General features: G+C 40.6%; 1 protein-coding gene across 4 annotated transcripts in view; it reads left to right on the plus strand.

The window, feature by feature from the left end:
• The window catches only part of ephb2b (eph receptor B2b), a 118032-nt gene that overhangs the window by 37775 nt on the left and 62743 nt on the right, over positions 1-17514 (plus strand). For all 4 annotated transcript variants that reach the window (XM_027279418.1, XM_027279420.1, XM_027279419.1 and 1 more), the window contains exons 2-3: positions 7420-7499; positions 16733-17417. In XM_027279418.1, the coding sequence (XP_027135219.1) occupies positions 7420-7499; positions 16733-17417 (765 nt within the window). The remainder of the gene's footprint in view (positions 1-7419; positions 7500-16732; positions 17418-17514) is intronic.

The raw sequence follows: 17514 nt of genomic DNA on the forward strand, positions 1-17514 counted from the left end.
TTGGCCAGGTTTTCATTCACGCAGCTTAAGATTGGCCAGGTGACTGTTCCCACTTGAAATTTATTGCTTACATTGATGTCTCTCTGCCATGAAATATGGTGTCACTCAGAACTAACTACATTTTAATGCTGAAACTACACTAATGATACACCTACAGCTGCCCGTAATAGCAAAAACACATTCTAATGTATGGAAAGAAAAACTTTCCTTTTAGATGATTGGCATGACAATGGTGTTGTAGCCACAGGTGAGATAAGACAGTGACAGTTACTGAAAACTAATACATTTCAGCCTTCCATGAATTGCTGAGAAAGACCTGTTCATGGTAGTTATTATTTTAGTAGAGCACTGAACACGAAAAAGTGATTTTCAGGATTTATATACTCCTACTCTCTATAAGACCATAATGTCCAATTCCAAGTTCCAATCTGATACAAATGTATTTTTTTTAACAACTGTATACTATTAACCCTATGTGATAGCTATCATTGTTATGGCCTCTTTAGAATATGTACAAATGCCCAAAAAATAAATAAAAATGCCAAAGAACTTTCTTTGGTTTTCTAGTTTGACAGTCGGTTAAATATGATAATATGATACTTAGCCAGCTCTGGCTAACATACACCACCATCGCTTATATGTGCTCCAAAACAGTAGTTCCCAGTGGGAGAAGAGTGCACGTGACCTTTCCTGATCTGCCTCTAGCTGGCTAGTACTCATCTTCTTTGTTTTGGATTGGATGGATGGGTTGGGTTAGGGTTAGCGGGGTAAACCAATCCAAGTCAGAGTAGGGCAAGACATGACTTCACCATCCTGGGAAAAAAAGGCAAATGGGAAACTACCCTATTTCGGGGTAAATATATTACGTGGTGTCATTTTGGTACCAAACAACAACACGCGTACCTATAATTACAGATCCTGTTGTTTAGGCAGTATCTGAGTCTCTTCTGATACTGCAACTGAAACTAGTTGTGAATGCGCAAATGGCTACATACATACGTAATGCAATATACAATATAACCTGCATTTTTTCAGAAAACAATATACAAAAAAATACATTTGGAGTGTCAAACATTATTTTACCTGAGTAGGGGGATTCTTGTGTTTCAGATACATGGGACAGAAATTTCCATCGAAGAGGCCAGGGGGGTCTGGCAGCGTGTAGTGCCTCGAGCACCTCCTCTTTTTGCTTTCTACATATGGGAGGAAAATAAAGCAATGTTGGTTCAGCACGTTGATCAAGGATCTGTATGCGTAAAGCAGAAAGCCCTCCACAATAAGGATCTGAGTCTCTTCCTCCTTCTTATGGTCAAACTTCGGTGTGATCTCACTATCCAGGGTATTATTATATCTTTTTATCTTTAATTCACTCTGCAATTGAAAACAAGGGTGATATATGGTGGTAGATGTGAAAACCAATACAGAATTTTCTTAGTTTTAGACAACAGATGAGATCACATTGTGTTCCATCAACAGGAAAAATACAAGAAATGCCTGAGATACATGGCAATTTACAGCCAATTGGAGAACTTGACAGTTTTTCAGTCATACATCAAGTTGTATTTTTTGTTCCTCTTACATTTGTTTTAGGCTATTGCTCCTTGGCCTTGCTGACAAGTTAAGTTGCACTGACTGATAACACAGCTCGGCTGTGTAGGGATTACTGTCGTACATCCTGTTTGAGGCCCCTGGGAACGCCATGCTGTATCATTCTGTCAACAGTCAAAGCTCTGAGAGAGCTCTACTTTCTGTGCGTTAGTGTTTGTGTGTGTGGTACCATATTTCACACTGCGCCGTCTTCTGCCAAAATCAACTACCCGCCTTCCTTCCTCATCTTCTCTTGCCTTGGAAAACACACCACTCTGCAGCCTTGATGAGGTGGTGCTGAACTTTGAGCCGTACCTCATTGCTTCCCCCCTGAAACACCTACGTTCTTATCCCAGCTTCGAAGCAGCCTTTTCAGGGCTCAACAATAACCTCTACAAGCACATAAATCTCCCTGACAGACTGATGTCTCACCAATGACACACCGGGTAGCGCCCTGGATACCCAGGGCTACATGCCAGCCTGCCTTTGACTCTTTAACGAAGAGAAAAAAGCTCCAGGGTTTGGGTTAGTGCCACTTGGTCCACAAAGCCTCTGTTTCATTTTAAAAGTGGGATTAAGAATTCATTTAACACACAGGGATACGCTGTTATGTGACATTGGTGGGAGCTCTACTGTACCTTAATGGGCCCAGCTTGTGCTGACAGATAAGTTGAGCTGAGTTGCTCTGGACCAGGGGCTCCATCCACTTCTTCCCTCTAAATGAAACAGACTGTTATTCTTTCCAACAGGCCATACAGTAGCCCTGTCCATCATTATAGCTATGAATCATGTCTCTGCACTTGCACTGGCTCCCTCAGGGGTATATCATTGCCTTGCCCCTTAATCTGGGCAGATTTCCGTGCCGGGTCCACTATATAGGGTTCTGTTTTTAGCACAATGAACAGCTTGCTCATGTTACTCTGCAACTGTACCACATACCACAATCTTCCCACATTTGCCATCAAATACTATGGTTTCAGGTGTTTAGTGAAAGGCAAGTAAATGCACATGCGCCCTTGAGCAGTGGTTAAACTGAACTTTACCCAGCATGGCTTTTATAGGGAGAATGTTTAACTGCTTTTTAGCCCTTTTAGCTGACATTATCACAGCCGTGGAAAGCACCATATGCGGTTTATGTCGATGTTAAATTGAATGTTGAGGAGAATGTCTGTTTGTTCCATAGCGAGCAGAGGCTACAGTTCTGCTGGTGAGAAAGATAAAAAGAAGTCATGCCTCTTAGCTGCTTCACGCTGTTTTGGAGGTCAATTGCTTCTTCAAAATACCCTCATTAAACTGTAGGCCCTAAATATAGGCCAGTTTGTTAGAAAATTGGTATTTGCTTTGATTCCGGTTTGAACTGCCATGTCAAAGTAATTTATATGCAAGGTTTTTTCCTCAATAGTGATGCAATAAGTTGCAAAGCAAATTGTCGAAAGGGATTCTTCACGCTGAGAAAAGCTCAGAAATATCTCAAGTCAGCCATTTAACATACGAGCATGTACCAGCTTGTATTCTTGTGATAGAAAGACAAAAAAATCTCACTTGATGCCCGGGGAAAAGGTGCACAAATGTAGTTGAGGGATTAATCATGGCGGTAGAGGAAGTTTCCATCCATCACTCAAACTGCAGAAATCTGTCTATTTGCTCTGACTAATTGGCCATCCGTCTGTCAAAACCTGATTTTCATACCCTTTGGACATAAGTCACCATCGTGAAGACCAGCTGCAAACGCTGAGAAACTGGCTGGCAGGTAAAATAAATAATAAAACCACGAGCAAACACTGTGCGGAGAAAGTGAAAGGATGAATACATTTCCAATGCAGCGTACACGACATGTTAATATTAAGTGGAAACGCTCTTTCAATATCCTGTGTTGGTTGCTTTCATTTATTAATTCAGCAACACAATAGCTTGCAGATAACTTTCAGTCTGAAGTCTTTGTACCTGCTGTAAAATGCTTATTTTCTTACTCGCGGTGGTTGTTTAAGCCGAGATGTCTTTTCTGTGAACAGCACTTCTCTGTATCCCTCATTGAAAATGCTGTTACTTTCTTTAGAAAGCTGAGATGCAGCATTGACCCCTCTTAGAGAAGAAGAGTGTTGTTGTAGTACCACAGCCCCCCTTCCTTTTCCTCCACCCAAACCTTCCCCCTTCGCCTGTCACTTCAGACAGCCTCTCACTGGAGAGCTCTCTCTCAGATCAGCACTAAACTCTCTCCTTAGTCTCAGGAAGTGTTGGAGGAAGCACTCTCAGCCTAGTAGGCTTTTCTTAGACTCCTAGGTCTCATTGCATATTCATAGCCCTCCTCCACAGTCGAGGGTATCAAGTTTAAAAAAGGAAAAAAAAAAGACATCCAAGCTTTAATTATTTACTGTATTGCTAATATTCTTTGCAATTTTAGAAAATATGTTAAAGTTCGGACATTAATGTTTCATATTTAAAAACATCTCTCTGTTCGTTTAGACAGTGAAGTATTGCTTCTGCCTTAGACCGCCAGCGTGGAGGCCATTTTTCCAACAGTTAAAGCATTTTTATGCATCACTCTCTCCGCTGTCACACAAATAATGCAAAGACACTTACTGCTGTAAGTAGGAAATCGAGAGGCCACAGTTTGTCATTAGATTTTCTGTCCTCCTGAACACATTCGGGTGTTGTGCAAATCCATTATAGTACAAACAGGGTTGTGCGGCAACAGACAGACAGAAAAGCAAGAGCTTTTAAAAAAAAATGCAGAAAAAGTTAGGGTCATCGTTTCTCTGTTTTTAACGGGATACAGAGTACCAGAAGTTTTTGCAATGAGGAAACTGGTTACAAAAAGACACTAATAACAGAGCTGCAGTAACGTTAACGATTCCTTTAAAATACTTGAAAAGGTCAATTAGGAAACTAATTATTATTTTAATTATCCAATAATCTGTCGACCATTTTTGAGATTAATTGATAAATTGTGTGGTCCATAAAATGGCAATAAAAAATATTTGTTTAGTGTCTTAGTGGACAAAAGAAAGAGTTTTCTCTTGAAAAAATAAAATTATTATTTAAAAAAAATAGTTCAGCTATAGAAGTTCATCGATTAATTGTTGCAGCTCTAAAGTAAATTAAAAGTCAGCAAGTAGAACAGAATCTTTGATTGTTTTTGCAGTATGAAGATCTGGTTTTCTTTTTTTCTTTACTAAACTCTGAAACGAATAAGTTTTAAATCATGACTCATAGTTAGAAAATGCAGAAGATTCTTGTCCGCCAAACATAAACAGAATTCACTGGCCAAGTGCTTTTCAGTTTCAAAATTAAGTCAGAGAAAAGAAAATATTGTTTAAGCAGAGCGAGGGGAAAAGTTACTGTAAACTGACTTTATTTAGTCCGGTAAAAAGCTTTAAAATGCCACCTGGATTTAACCTCACAGGGTTTTCCTAAGGGTTGGACACAATAGACGATACAGATTGATTACATCTGGTACTCCATATCAACTTACGGTGTATTGTCTATTGTACACAGTACAATACCACATACAAAGTAGATGTTGCTGGTGGAACAGCGTGTGTACACTTAAATGTATTCCTCAGATGACATCACTGCCAGTCCCATGAGTGCCAAAATTGAAATCCTCACATCATAAACAAGTGTCTACAAGAAAAAACAAAAATAAGTGATGCCTGCGGTTGGATTCAGACGAGAACCTCTGCGCCCTGTCCTCTTTTTGATTAATAGCCAATGTGTCTTGCCGAGCAGCCATGCTCTGTCCCGGCTGGAGGTTCAGACTGAGAGCGAGGAAGTGTCTGACAGTGGTGAGCTATGTGCTGCTCTGCTCTGCGGGAGGTAATGAATCGGTGTGGCTGCCAGGACTGAAGTGTAGAAAGCAGGAGGAAGAAAAGTGATCAGTCTTTCAGGCTGAGGTAGTACTTGTCCAGCGTGCGGGCCGCTGATAGCAGGGGAGAGAGAGACAGAGGGAAGGGAGGGAGAGACGGTCTGTGTGAGGGAAGGGAAGAGAGGGAAAAGTATGAAGGGGGAAAGAGAGAAGAGAAAGTGATGGATTATAAGAGAAAGCAGAAAGAAACAGAGGGAATGTGTAGCTTCAGACAGAGAAAGAGAAAGATGGAGTAAGACGGCGGGGTGTCACTCGGTGTCTGTATTAACATTCCTGAGGAAATTTGCTCCCCTGTTCCCCCACAACACTCCTTAAACCACCGCAGAGGGGGTTCATTATTCTCACTTTACTCCTCCACTAATTATCGTTATCATTATGGGGCATAATTACCATTTCACTGCCTAACACCCATGTAGGCTGCTTGGCTCAGAGTCACACACAAGGTTATCAATAGCTGCTCAATTGCAGTCTCATCTGCCTAATTATACGATTTGGGCTTTGTGATAACTGAATAGGATGTGAAATCTAGTATTATGCCTTGTGAGTACTGGTGAGACGCAGAAAGTCAGCAGAAGGCCCTGAAATAAACCGATGCGTGTGGAGCCTGTTAATTAAAAGCTGTGGCTTTTGCTGGAATATAAATCAGAGGAAATCCAGCGTTATAAAACAACTCAAAGTCTCTGAAATATCCTGCAAGCTGCTACAGAGCTGCGTATGCAGTGAAAAATCCTGTGAGATGTAACTTCACATCCTCTATCTTTGATTTCATTCATTACCTGTAATCTGATTTCAGCAGCTAGGACTTTGAATTAAACCACACTATTAGTGCCAATTCAATAAGTTCATATCTATCTATCTAATATTAATGAAGAGCCAGAGCACCATGCAATTGTTCATCCGACCATTACAATGGCTGGATGTGACTTATGCTAAGCTTAGTGGCCGTGTTAGTCGAGGGGGTCTCTAAATCCCTCTGTGGCATTTTGGAGTTGCAGCTGACGCCTCGAACCTGACGAATGCTCTCTCCATCTGCTGCAGCTCAACACTAGAGAACAAGAGTGACACAGCCTGTCTCGGCAGCAGGATAAATTCATTAGACCTGCCCTCTGTCGCCTACAGAGAGAGGCAGAGTAGAGATGAAGCCAGGAATGGAAAAGAGGTCTTGAGGGCATGGGTACAAAAGGGTAAGAAGAAGAGGTAAAGAAGGTGACAGTGGGAATGGTTCAGTAAGCGTATGACGGACAGTTGGGTCAGACTGGTGGAATGTGTGCCACAGGAGGACCTCATGACAGACAAGAGGCACATTTTCTTTGACCCCAATTACCAGAGGTGTTTCTTTCCACCAGCTAATCCACGGCATATAGGGTGGCCCCCTCCGCTATACCGTGGAGATTTGCTATCCCAGCCTGTTGTTTTGCCTACAAGTCACAAGATGACATAGTTCTGCTGACCAAGATGTCACTGACCTCTCTGGAAACTACTAGCAATCTTTCTGTGGTAGCACATTCTCTCTTCTACCACAAAATGTCAAGCAGGATTTTTTCTCACTGAGTTAACTGAAATAACTTAAAAGATGAATTGATGATAAAAAAAAAAGAGACAAAACAGCTTTGTGAACTGTGAACAACCCCATAGTAATATTCAGAAATATGTAGCCCTTGTTTGTTTAAAAAATATATATATTAGAACATATTTTTGCTCTTTTATATGATTTATATGATATATGATTTTGTATTTGAGTTCCCAGCTGTCAGTCCGACTAAATATGAAGACGTCACCTTCGTCTGGAAATTTCCAATGGACATCATGCTATTTTCTGACATTTTATAGAGTAAATTATATAATATTATCTGCTTCCTCTCAAAATCTTTGTATTACTGAAGTGGTTTTTCTGTTCAACCATGGCAACGTTTTCATGTTCTCAGGAGATTATCTGACCACCGTCTCGCCCTTATTTTTTTCCACAGAGACGCTTATGGACTCCACTACAGCCACAGCGGAGCTCGGCTGGACGGTCTACCCCGTGTCAGGGTCGAGTGATAATAGCGTAAGTGAAGGTTTAATTAAGTAATAATATAATTGCAAGTCATTTTAGGACATTTTCATTGTGACAAAGATACTTTGTTTGATGTAAAAGTGAAGCTAATGTGTGAATTTGCTCAGGACCCCATGATAACTTTATTTCTGTCTGTGTTTTGGTCTCTCACATTGAGGTCAAAGTTCAATTAATGAGCCTGTCTGATACCCAAAGTGTTATTTCACCCAAATCCAACTGCAAATGTACAATAAAATATTTAAAATTAAACTATGTAAAGTATGTGGCCTTCACATAGACATTAAAAGATAACGTTTTGTTTAATGTAGAATTTAAAGAGCTGATACTACCACGTTTTCTTTTTTCTTTTTTTTGTTTTAACCATAGTTTCACATAGTTTTATATACATCATTATTCCTGCATTAGAATATTTTCTTTTGGGTTTTTCCTCTTGATCATGATCCAGATTTTGTACATTTTAACCCCATCTGAACTTTCTGGGTCATGACAAACACAGTGAGAGTGAGCAATCATAAACCTGTGTTCATATGCCAGGCTAGAAGCTATGTGTTATATGGGCCTTGTTGGTGTTTGATGCACAGTATTTCCACATCGTTTGCCAGGACATTGGTTCCTCCTAGCCACATGCAAGCCAGGCCCACTTAAAGCCAGCCAAAACCAGAGTCTCAGTCTCCTTCACTTCTTCTCCCACCGCAAGATTTAGACTTCTCAGAATGAGTCCAAAAGAGAGAAAAAATGTTGTAGACTTATTTGCTGGTGCATTTCAAAAAACCACTGCCGATTTTATTCAATTATTTATGCTTCTGTGGTTTGTATTAAAGATGGTTTGAATTATATTCTATCATGCTGTGTCTTTTTGCCCTTAAAAAGAAGCAAAAAATGTCAGTATAGGGAACTAGCCTCCAACAGTTCCATGATACAACTTCAAAGTTGTTCAGCAATAATTTAGTATAACTTCATCTCTCCCAACCTGAGGGGACGTTGTCTCCTTCCTGCTAATTCCTACGATCAATACCAAAGCGAGAAGACGCCTGGTTTCCTTTTCTCTCGCCAGCTCTGGATCCAATCTACACAGAGGGAGGCTCCAAAGACAGTTTACATCACATCTTCGTTTCATCTGTGCAAAATGTTAGATTCAGCAAAAGTCTCAACTCAACCCACATTTCATAATCAGATTTAATACTAAAAAGAAACTTCAGGCTAAGAAGTTGCACATTAAGGTCACTGTTGCAAACTATGTGCGGTGAAAATGTCCACTCCGGCCAAAGTGAGGTGAAATTTAGTCCTAAATATCAAACTAAAGACCTCTAAGCTCTTTAAGCATCATCTTTATTCCAGTAACATGTGGTGTACCGCCTGATTGTGTTCTAGTTTTCTCTTCCAAAATCAAATATCTTCACATTTAATTTTATTTAAGGAGTTATCTATGAGGAACGTGTGCTCCTATTTCATTTTTTTAAGTTCAGATGTGCCTCATTCTTAAAACTTTTCATATGCATTTACAATATATCCCTCTGTTGGAGTGCTTTGGAATGCGAACAAGCCCCTAAGCCGCTGGATTTAATCAGGTATACATTAGACTTATCAGCGTGGGCACTGACGCTTTAAGACAATATGGCTGAACTTGTCACAAGCACAGTCCATTGGAAAGCGAAGAGTGAGAGCGATGGAGATAGCTTGTCCCTCATGGCCCAGGGCAACAGGTGTGGAAACAGAGCTCGCTCTCCCTCTCAGTATAACAGCGAGAGGTGCTTTACAGAAGCTATTGTCTTACACACATATATGCACGGTTTCATGGGCTTAACTGGTGGATCAGTAACATCCAGCAGAGCGCCGCACCGACAGTTGGCTTTCACTACTCTGTATAGCTTCATGACATATATCCTAAGTTGACATGTGATACTTTGCGACACAGTGGAAACACAAACAAGTAACAGTGTGATATTAAGTCAGAAATGTTATGGCAGTTGGTGTTATTCCAGCCTTTTATTTTACAGTAAATTTCCATATCGTCTATCAAATTATTAGTATAAGGAACTTCTTCGAGTACAGCTATAAAAGCAACTTCCTACAGTAGGTTTTTGGAAGTGATTTGTGTAAAAAAGTATAGCAGTTGGGCTCCTGTAAATCAAGTTTTATAACCGTGCTTTTGTATAGTCAGGCAGGTCTCCCTGACAGCCAGACTTATGTTCTTCCTGAGCCAGATAAGCAAGACATCTTCATTATTGTTGATAGCAATGTGCAAAAACACTGACACACTGTTATATTTAACAAACCAGAATTCATCCCGGGGCAGTTTAGGAAGTTTACTCTCCTCTAAATAACGTTCTGGCAACAAAACACACGTGTCACATGTCTCACTCCACCCACACTAGGAAACTGGTGCAGTCGGTATATCTGGGCTATCATGTAGATTCTTTGTCTATGTGTACTCTGTGAGGGTGTAACCCCAAGTGCACATACAGAGCACATAATAATTTTTTTAATGGATTACATCTGACGCTGTTTGACAAGTTCACAGTTTGGTTTTACATATATTGCATGTAGCAGTGTACAGAAAAAAGCACATTTTCAATGTACCCATCACTTCTAATGTAAACTCAACATTTGCAAAGAAACTTGTGCAGCTCCGGATTAAAATGAATCAACGTAAAGTTACTCAGAGATCTTCACCCACTGAGAATCTTCCATGTGACGTGGAAGCTGATGCATAGCCGGCTTGCAGAGCAGGGTTAAGTGGTCAATGTTTCCCTCTCAAGTGGAGTTGAGAGACGTGTGAACATCAGGTCAGCCCTCCTGACCCGCTCTCCTTCTCTGGCGCGCGCGGGCGCTGAAGTACTGACAGCAGCAGCCATTTGGAAATAGACTTACGGCCGCAGGGAGCACACAAAGCTACTGTGGAAGGAAAGCTGAGGTCTTCTGCATAGGCGGAGAACATAATGAGGTGGTGTGTGTGTGTGGGTTAGGTTATCATTATGAATGTGTCATAATGTCCTGTAGCAGAATCTATCTAGTGTCACTTGGGGACACACTACACAGGAAAGATTTGCCTAAAGGCAATATGCAGTGGATGTTGCACGTTTTTTTTTTTTTTTTAAACAAATCAGTTCCTTGTGATTGATCAAAGATATTGCAAATCGTATTAGAATTCCTTTGGAATAAGATTGAGGTTGTTTACATATAATTGTGGGCATATGTGGCAGACCGACATACTTTTTTTTCACGTGCCCTTTCTTTTTAAGTAATTTGTTCGACATATTTCATTGTTTTGGACTCATAGGGATTTTAAGTAACCACTAATTTGTGAGTGTGACTCACAGACTCACAATTAGAGTCTGTGAAATTATGTTTTAGGAATTATGCAAAGAAATATGCAAACATAATCCACATGCAGCGTTGTGTAATGGGGGAAAAGATGGAATTGTTCTTCTAGTTTCACATGTTGTGCATTAGTAGTGGACAGTGGTAATTGGAGCTGACTGCAGCAGACAGTTCTACTTAAGTCTGTGTGTGTCTGTGTGTGTGTGTGTGAGTGAGTTTCTTCTTTCTATGTAGCCTGGTCTCCTGCAGGATTTGGCTCCCATGGCCTCTCTCGTAGTAATTGAATGCAGAGAGTGGGTGTCATTTGTCCTCTGTCCCTCTAGGGAAGGCACTCTTGCTCTGACAGATTTCCCACAACTGCAAATGGGGCGACTGTGCCTGGAGAGTTTTCCACAGGGTCTCTCTCCCTGCTTTTATTTGAATAATTTATTTACTTCTGTCAGTGATGGAGTGGTGATATGTAATGCAGCTCTGGATTATGAAGCTAGTTCAGGTTAATTCAAACACTATAATGACAGGACGTGATAAATACAGCGCTCATGTTATGTCAAAACAATGAAACCGTTAAATCTTTGATTGTTCTGTCAGTGCGTTCACACTTGACTGATGTGTCACTCTATTCTGACCAGTTATGAGATGTAGAACAGGCTGTTTCCTACACACTAGCTGTCTTGTGCAGTCATAGCTTTAACTAAAACACTTTATACATGTTGCGTTTAATGCTGCTTTGCCATCGTCTATCATCAAGTAACCGATTTAAGATTAATAAAAAGCTTGCAATAGAATATAACAACTGTCAAATTATAGTTGTCCGCAGTGATGGGTGTAGTAATGGTTGTAGTCATTTGTTTTGGGGTGATTCTTCTTTCAGTCTTGCAAATAACAATTTTACAGGCTTTATATATGACTGTAACAACCGTCAACAGCCCTTCTGCTTGCATTTGCCAGACAGATCTATTTATCACAAATTTTCCCTGGGTGTTGACGACCTGTGGTCACGAAGACTGTACTTGTGGTCAGATTTTTTTGCAGTCGATAAACTTGTTGACCGTCTGCATGTTTTGGCGAGTTTTGCTGGTTGCGCAGATGTCCAGGAAATTGAAAATTCTGACAACTTGATTGCGTTGCTTGCAGTATGAATACGTTGTAAGAGTAGTCCCAACAGTGCAATATGACATATGCAAAGCCATGTGTTTCTAGACTGTTGGCTGCTGATGTTTGCCTGACTGTCCTTGAAAGTGGATATCCTTTGACATGAGGCCAATCTCAAGGTTTGTTCCTGTGTTTAAAATGAGGATCTTGTTTGAGTTGTTGATTTTTATCTTTTGAGCCAGTGTGGCTGTTGTCAATCACCTTCAGGCTATGACTGTAATTATGTATACAAATGCATGACTTATGTGTATCTGAGCACTGAACCCTCCTGCACTTACTTACTATAAACCAATTTGGATTAAAACGTCAGTTGAGTGGACAAGAAATCAGAAATCTCACAGTAGCTCCTGCGTAATGCGTGCTTACAGAGAAGTTTTGTAATTAGTTGCCACAAAGAAATCCAAAGAGGACAAGACTTATTTCAGCGTTTTGATTGGTGAATGAAAATCTGTCTTTGGTGAATCGGCTCAGTTGTAGAGGTAACTCGAGTCTATAATTCAGCCTTGACAGTGCGTTACGCTTGGCTTTACAGATAAAGCAGAGTCCTACTGTCATGGAGACGTATGGATTGCGGGTCAGCTGAACTTTTCTGTCTCCCTCCTGGAGTGGCAGAGGAGATATTGATTCTGAAGCTCATTCTTAGTGACGCTCACTGAACTGTAGCACCTCGTATAACACCAGAGGAAGAGAGGAGCAGCTGATATATAGCAGTTTCTACTAGCTCTGCCATAGTGTAACCACCACAATCTATATTCAGTTCAAACTGTTTTTCTGTGAAGGGCTTTTGTCTCTCAGTACTGCTGCTCTAGCACAACATGAATTACATGCACTCGAGTTAGTGGACCCAAGGCTGGTGTGGGAATGTAGTTTTATTAACAAAGCAGAGATGGCCTAACAACAGTTGAAACAGCTGAAAATCAGTTTAACCGGCAGGATGATGAATGTGCACGAATTTGAACACTGCGCAGGCAGTTGCTCATGACTGTTTGATATAACTCTAACATGCATTATCTAAACAGCAGGTGTGCTCTCTTATCAGACAGATACACTGAAATTATATTACTTAAAGTCTGTGTGAAGTAAGAACAAATATGTGTTCTGAGTTTGTCAGACCATAGACAAAAGCATTATTAACCACCAAGTCAGTTTAAATGATGATCAACAAGTGTATGAAATTAGACATGACTAACTTTGAAACACTCTAAGCGAGATGAACTGAGATGAAAATCTCTACCTCTCTGCTAGGGGTGCAGGGGTCTGCTCAGGGTGGCCTCAGTGTGTAATCGAGCCACACTTTAGGACCACCCAAAAAATCCTGGACTGAAAACTGGTGAAAAGTTTAACCTCTAACTGTTCAAAGTTTTTTCACATTTTCAGCAACTATTTTTCAACATATTTATTGTACTTTGAAAAGAATCTTAGAATTGCCTTTGTACAGACTTTAAATGTTAATTTTGTCATACTTTGTATGGGAATAATCGCCTCAGCCATAAATTTAACAAGTGACTTTTTGGTATCATTCATGTAGCACTAAAACGTTTGTTAATGTACACTTGAGGCTTCACTACCATATGCAAGTACACATATAGTGTTTGTTTTACTGTGCTTGGAATAATAGATAGGTAACACCTATCCAGTTAAACCAAACACTGAAAATGAATTGCCAACACTATTCAGCCCAGGATTTTTAGATTCAGGACCCCATCGAGACCAATTAAACATAAAACAGTATCTTTTTTGTTTGAACCCAGTCGTGCATTCTGTTTCACACTATTGTTTTTTCTTATTGAGTATGTGTTTGTGTGTGGCGTTTCTCAGAGACAGGAAGCACATCCAGTGTGCCAGGAAAACAGCTCGGGAAAAAAACCCCAAATATTTCATAAATGCAATTAGGTTTTGATAATATTTGGTATGCCTTTGGTTATTAAGAAAATGTCTTTGATCATTCTGGTCTGAAACATCTGTTTATTTTATATTATAGTAATGCACTAGTCAATGCACTCAGCCCTACGGCTGTTGATTTCCACACTCAGAGAACAAGAAAAACAACATTTCGGCAAATGTAACAGAATCTGGGTGGAATAAGCTGGGGTTTTTGTTTGCATCGTCAGCTGAGGGCAGCTCATCCCCTCTAACTAATCCATCTTGACACCCACCATCAGGGTTACCTCCACCTTCTGTACTTAAAACACATGACCACCGTTTTATAGCACTCTCTGTAAAGAGCCAAGGGAGAGAGCTGTGAAAATGAAGACGTTTCTTCTAATTTCACACTCTGTGCTTGATCGTTAGGCTCTTATTATGCCCCATTTGCTTCCCTCCACTGGCTGTGATGAAAGCAGGGTAAAGGGGCCATGACAGGACAAAAAGGGGCCCTCCATCAAAACGCATTTTGTTTGGGGTCTTTTTTTACCCTAGCTCAACCCTTCCCCCCACATCACTGCCAACACTTTCCCCTGCAGTTTCCCCTGTCTGCATCCCTCATTAGCAGCAACCACCACCTGTCTTTGCATTCATTTTATTAAACTGTGATTGTCCAACGCTCTGTGCTCAGTAGAAGCGAACTGTCCGCTCTTGTTTAATTGGCCCACAGCCTCCCTGCTGCTCCTCAACAAGTGGGAAGGTCAATGGCTGCTCATGACCTGCGATGATAATGTCTGCCAGTACGGGCCAAAAGACACATTTATCCTTAAGTCATCCCCCCACGCAGTGTTAATTTCGGCAGCTACTTAGTCTATATTTAGTCTAAGCCAAGAAATGATTCTTGCTTACACATTTTAAACATTTTTATCCATAGTTTATAATTGTAGAACTCAAATTCACATTTGATATTTTTTAGGATCAGATTTAACAGTTAAATTGGCAGCATTAATGTCAAAATCTGTTGACCCTGATTTAACATAAAGTGGACTTACATACTCAGCTTTGACAAGCAAGATTCAGATAATAAAGTTCTTTGTTTTCTGTTCAGCTGCATTCTCATTATTCTGATCATCATTATTATTTCTGGCTGCACCAGTGTTTTCTGTTTACGTTGGCTCTTGTAATGGTTTGATTTTGGGTCAAGCCAAAATCACACAAGTGTTGATTAATCAGGACATGGGAATTAAGAACTAAAGCTGTTCTAATTAGTCAAAAAGTGTTTGATGGAACTCTAGTTTGCAACAAGAGGGGTGACTTTCTTCTCCCAACCCGTCAAAATCTGTCAGAATCCTCACTAAGTGGGCACTAATTTGAGAAATTATATCAGCTGTGAAGTGAAGAGTGAAGGGGGAAGGTGGAGCAGGAGGGGGGAAGCACTAGAGAGTGCAGGGGATGCAAAGCGGCTCTTGGGGGTTGAGAACAAGGTTTTTCCTGGGCTGAGATGCTGAGGTCAAGGTCATGACCTGCTCGGTGGTTAGAGCGCATGGTGTTTAAAGCTGGTTTGATGCTTCGCCAAAGGGCAGGAAAAACCACAGAGGTTGCATGTGGAGTCTGTACAGTCTGTGCGAGAACACAAAGAGCAGTATGTGGACTTTGAAGTAGAACAGAATAACCATAAAAACCTGGTGTAAAATTGCCCATTGATTATTCTTTATATGATTACCTGTGTAATATGATTATGTCAATTAAGTATGACTTTGATTGGGGAAAATTCATGTGATGTTTCCTCAGTGCTTTGCTGTAGTGAAAGGAGCTTTCACTGCAATGTCAATAACCCATTACAGTATGTGCTATGAATGTGTCCTATTAAGACTATGGACTATCACATAAACCAGAACCTCTCTGCTCTGTTCAAGTGACTTAATGTCACGTCTCAGTTTCACTTAAAGCATTCGGGATGTGCATGGTTTCCTCAATGAGAGAAAAGTAGACAGTAAACATCAAAGCTGTCTGTCTATACAAAGCAGGGCTTATATTTTTTAACATCCTGAAATAATAATAATGATGTCGTCCTGGAAATTGAGTACAGTGTAATAAATCATACTCAGATGAAAACTACAGAAAACCATTAACTGCACAAAAAAGGGCAAACAGATTGATGCTATAATCCAAATACAGTTTTTAAAATGCCAACCTCCCTTTGTTTGATTTACCTTTCAGAGTCAGCATGGTACGAAGTGCCAGGTAACAGATGACAGCAAGTTCATATACCCTGTCCTAGAAATGTCCTAAAGTTGGAACTCATTCAGTAATCACAGAGCAGCTGTTCTCATACATGCACAACTTGAATTTCAAGTCATTTTATACATAAGATCCAAATAATGAACCATAGTGTGTTTCTCATTTAAAAAGTAAGCCCTCTGACTAATAGTGTTATGTAAAATGATTTTATTTTTTATTTACTCGACTGAACAAATTGGATATTTGTTTACTATACTTGTTAATATACCAGTTTTACCACAAAAACGAGAGGAGGCTGGTTCTTATTTGTTCCTTTAGAGTCTAATGCTTCCATGGAAACTGGGTTATTTTGTTTCTTTGCACCATATAATCAATTTAATCAAAATATTGTCTTAAGCTGATTACTCCCAGTAATCAAAATATTATAAAGTGTGCATGAAAACATTCTTGTTAGTGCAGCAAAATAGGTATCAGCGTGGGGGTTTATATTAATAGGAAACAGGCAGACCATTTCCTGCTTTACAGTTGAATTGAACTTAATTGAATGAATCAAATTCAAACTATGTGACTCAATTGCCAATTTTATTGTTTTTCATTGAATTCTGTATTAAAATGTAAATATATTTATGTCTTTCCTTGGTCAACAGTGGGAGGAGGTGAGCGGTTATGATGAAAACATGAACACCATACGGACGTACCAGGTCTGCAATGTTTTCGACAACAATCAGAACAACTGGGTACGAACCAAGTACATCCGACGCCGTGGTGCTCAGCGGATCCATGTGGAGATGAAGTTCTCCGTGAGGGACTGCAGTAGCATTCCCAACGTGCCAGGCTCCTGTAAAGAGACGTTTAACCTCTATTACTATGAATCTGATGCCGACACAGCCACCAGAACCTCCCCAGCTTGGATGGAGAACCCCTGGATCAAAGTTGACACCATCGCAGCAGACGAGAGCTTCTCCCAGGTGGACCTAGGGGGCAGAGTGATGAAGATCAACACTGAGGTCCGGAGCTTCGGCCCTGTGTCCCGAAATGGCTTCTACCTGGCATTCCAGGACTATGGCGGCTGCATGTCGCTCATCGCTGTTCGCGTCTTTTACCGGAAGTGTCCCCGCATCATCACTAATGGGGCCCTCTTCCAGGAGACACTCTCAGGAGCTGAAAGCACCTCCCTGGTGGCTGCAAGAGGAGTTTGCATCCCTAACGCGGAGGAGGTGGATGTGCCAATTAAGTTGTACTGCAATGGAGATGGAGAATGGATGGTACCCATCGGACGCTGCATGTGCAAGGCTGGAAACGAGGCTGTAGAGAATGGGACTGTGTGTCGAGGTATGCTTTCATTAAATCTGCTAATCCTAATGAATCAGTCTGCTCTGCCATCATAACACAGTAATCCAAACACTGAAGGATACAATCCATACAGTGT

This window comes from Larimichthys crocea, chromosome VI, assembly GCF_000972845.2.
Source record: "Larimichthys crocea isolate SSNF chromosome VI, L_crocea_2.0, whole genome shotgun sequence".
NCBI classification, from domain to species: domain Eukaryota; kingdom Metazoa; phylum Chordata; class Actinopteri; family Sciaenidae; genus Larimichthys; species Larimichthys crocea.